General features: G+C 37.1%; 1 protein-coding gene across 1 annotated transcript in view; it reads left to right on the top strand.

The window, feature by feature from the left end:
• Nucleotides 1-1,656, top strand: part of Cacybp (calcyclin binding protein) — a 16,619-nt gene that overhangs the window by 3,456 nt on the left and 11,507 nt on the right. Inside the window, exon 2 of the mRNA XM_005375460.1 lies at nt 1,383-1,609. Coding sequence (XP_005375517.1) covers nt 1,383-1,609 — 227 coding nt within the window. The remainder of the gene's footprint in view (nt 1-1,382; nt 1,610-1,656) is intronic.

The raw sequence follows: 1,656 nt of genomic DNA on the forward strand, positions 1-1,656 counted from the left end.
AAAAAAAAAAAAAAAAAAAAAAAAAAAAAAAAAAAAAACCCTTACCATTATTTTTTGTCCATCTGGCCATTGAGTAACTTGCCCTTCACACTGAGCTACATTTACCTTTCTCTTCTACCCTTTTATTTTATTTTTAATTTTTTTCTAGCTTTTGGAGACATGTTCTTACTAAATTTGCACTTCTCCTGCCTCTGTCTCCCAGAGTGCTCAGATTACAGTCATGTGTCACCATGCCCAGTTTGAAGTTTTTTTTTTTTTTTTCTGGTACCAGGAATTAAACCCAGCACCTTGCCTTTGCAGGCAGGTGCTTGTGCCACTGAGCTGTATCGCTGACCCAGTTTGAAGATTTTTATCTTTAGCCTTTTACTTAATGTCAAGCTATTGTATAGTTAGATACCATTTTTCTTCAGCCCTGTTGCTCCTATCAAGACAGAAATCAATTTTTGGGAAAGATGGAGAGCATTGATTTGTATGTCAGCACAGTTAGAGAAAAGAACTTAAACCTACTACTTTAGTATCTTTAACTAAATTTTTATGAAATGTTGGCTCTCTCCAAAAAGTAGGAAGGACTTAAAGGTGGTGTATTCAGTGATGTGTGAGAAGAGCATGGTAACCTCTTCGGTTAGTTTTCAAGAGTTCAGTGCCTTTTGGAGCATTTGTCTGAGATTACCCTTCTGTGTAACCAAGCTCAGACTTCTGACATAAGTGCCAAACAAGACTTTTTCTTTCTTTTTTGTTTTGGTCTTTTTGAGACAGGGTTTCGCTATGCAGTTCAGGCTGGCCTTGAGTTCACTCTGTAGCCCAGCTGGTCTCAAACTCACAATGATCCTCCTGCCTCAGCCTCCCGAGTGCTAGGATTACAGGCGTGCGCCACCACACCCTGCACAAGACTTTCTTAAAAGCAGAATTTTTTTTCTTTAGCTTAAAAATTCAAACTTTTTATGTAAGGTATGTGGGTAGGAGGGTCAGTGAGGAGCAATTATTAAAGGAAAATAGAGCACTCGTTACCTCAACCAAGTAGTTGTAGCACTTGACCACAGTCAGAATTGGTTCTCTTTCAATAGTAAAAAGTTTTTAACCACTTACGAATATTACAAGGGAGTCTCTGAACCCCCTTTGTAAACAGATTTCTGTGTTCTTTTAGAAATCCTCCAAGTTTCTTGTAAATAAAATGTTCTACATAAAGACAGATAAGGTAAAAGTTGGAAAATTTAAGGTTGATTACCTGTCATTAATTCAAGATGAAATTTTCCTTAAAAAAACCAGGAAGCTTGAATTATTTAAAAATCCAGTAAGTTAGTGGAAGCAATTGAAGTTTAAATTCAATCCTGGAAAACACTGATGAACTTCTTAATTTTTAGCTCTTCTTTTGGTGAGTTGAGGCGAGAAGTATGTCTTATGTATCATAGCCAATTTGCCTTCTATTTTAACACAGTTGCAGAATGATCTAGAAGAGGTAAAGGCATTGCTAGAAAAGGCCACTAGGAAGAGAGTACGTGATGCCCTGACAGCTGAAAAATCCAAGATTGAAACAGAAATAAAGAATAAGGTGCAACACAAATCACAGAAGAAACCAGAACTTCTTGACAATGAAAAACCAGCTGCTGTGGTTGCTCCCATCACAACAGGATACACAGTGAAGATCAGTAATTACGG

The sequence above is a fragment of the Chinchilla lanigera genome, unplaced genomic scaffold (genome assembly GCF_000276665.1).
Source record: "Chinchilla lanigera isolate Chin_1 unplaced genomic scaffold, ChiLan1.0 scaffold00005, whole genome shotgun sequence".
NCBI lineage: Eukaryota > Metazoa > Chordata > Mammalia > Rodentia > Chinchillidae > Chinchilla > Chinchilla lanigera.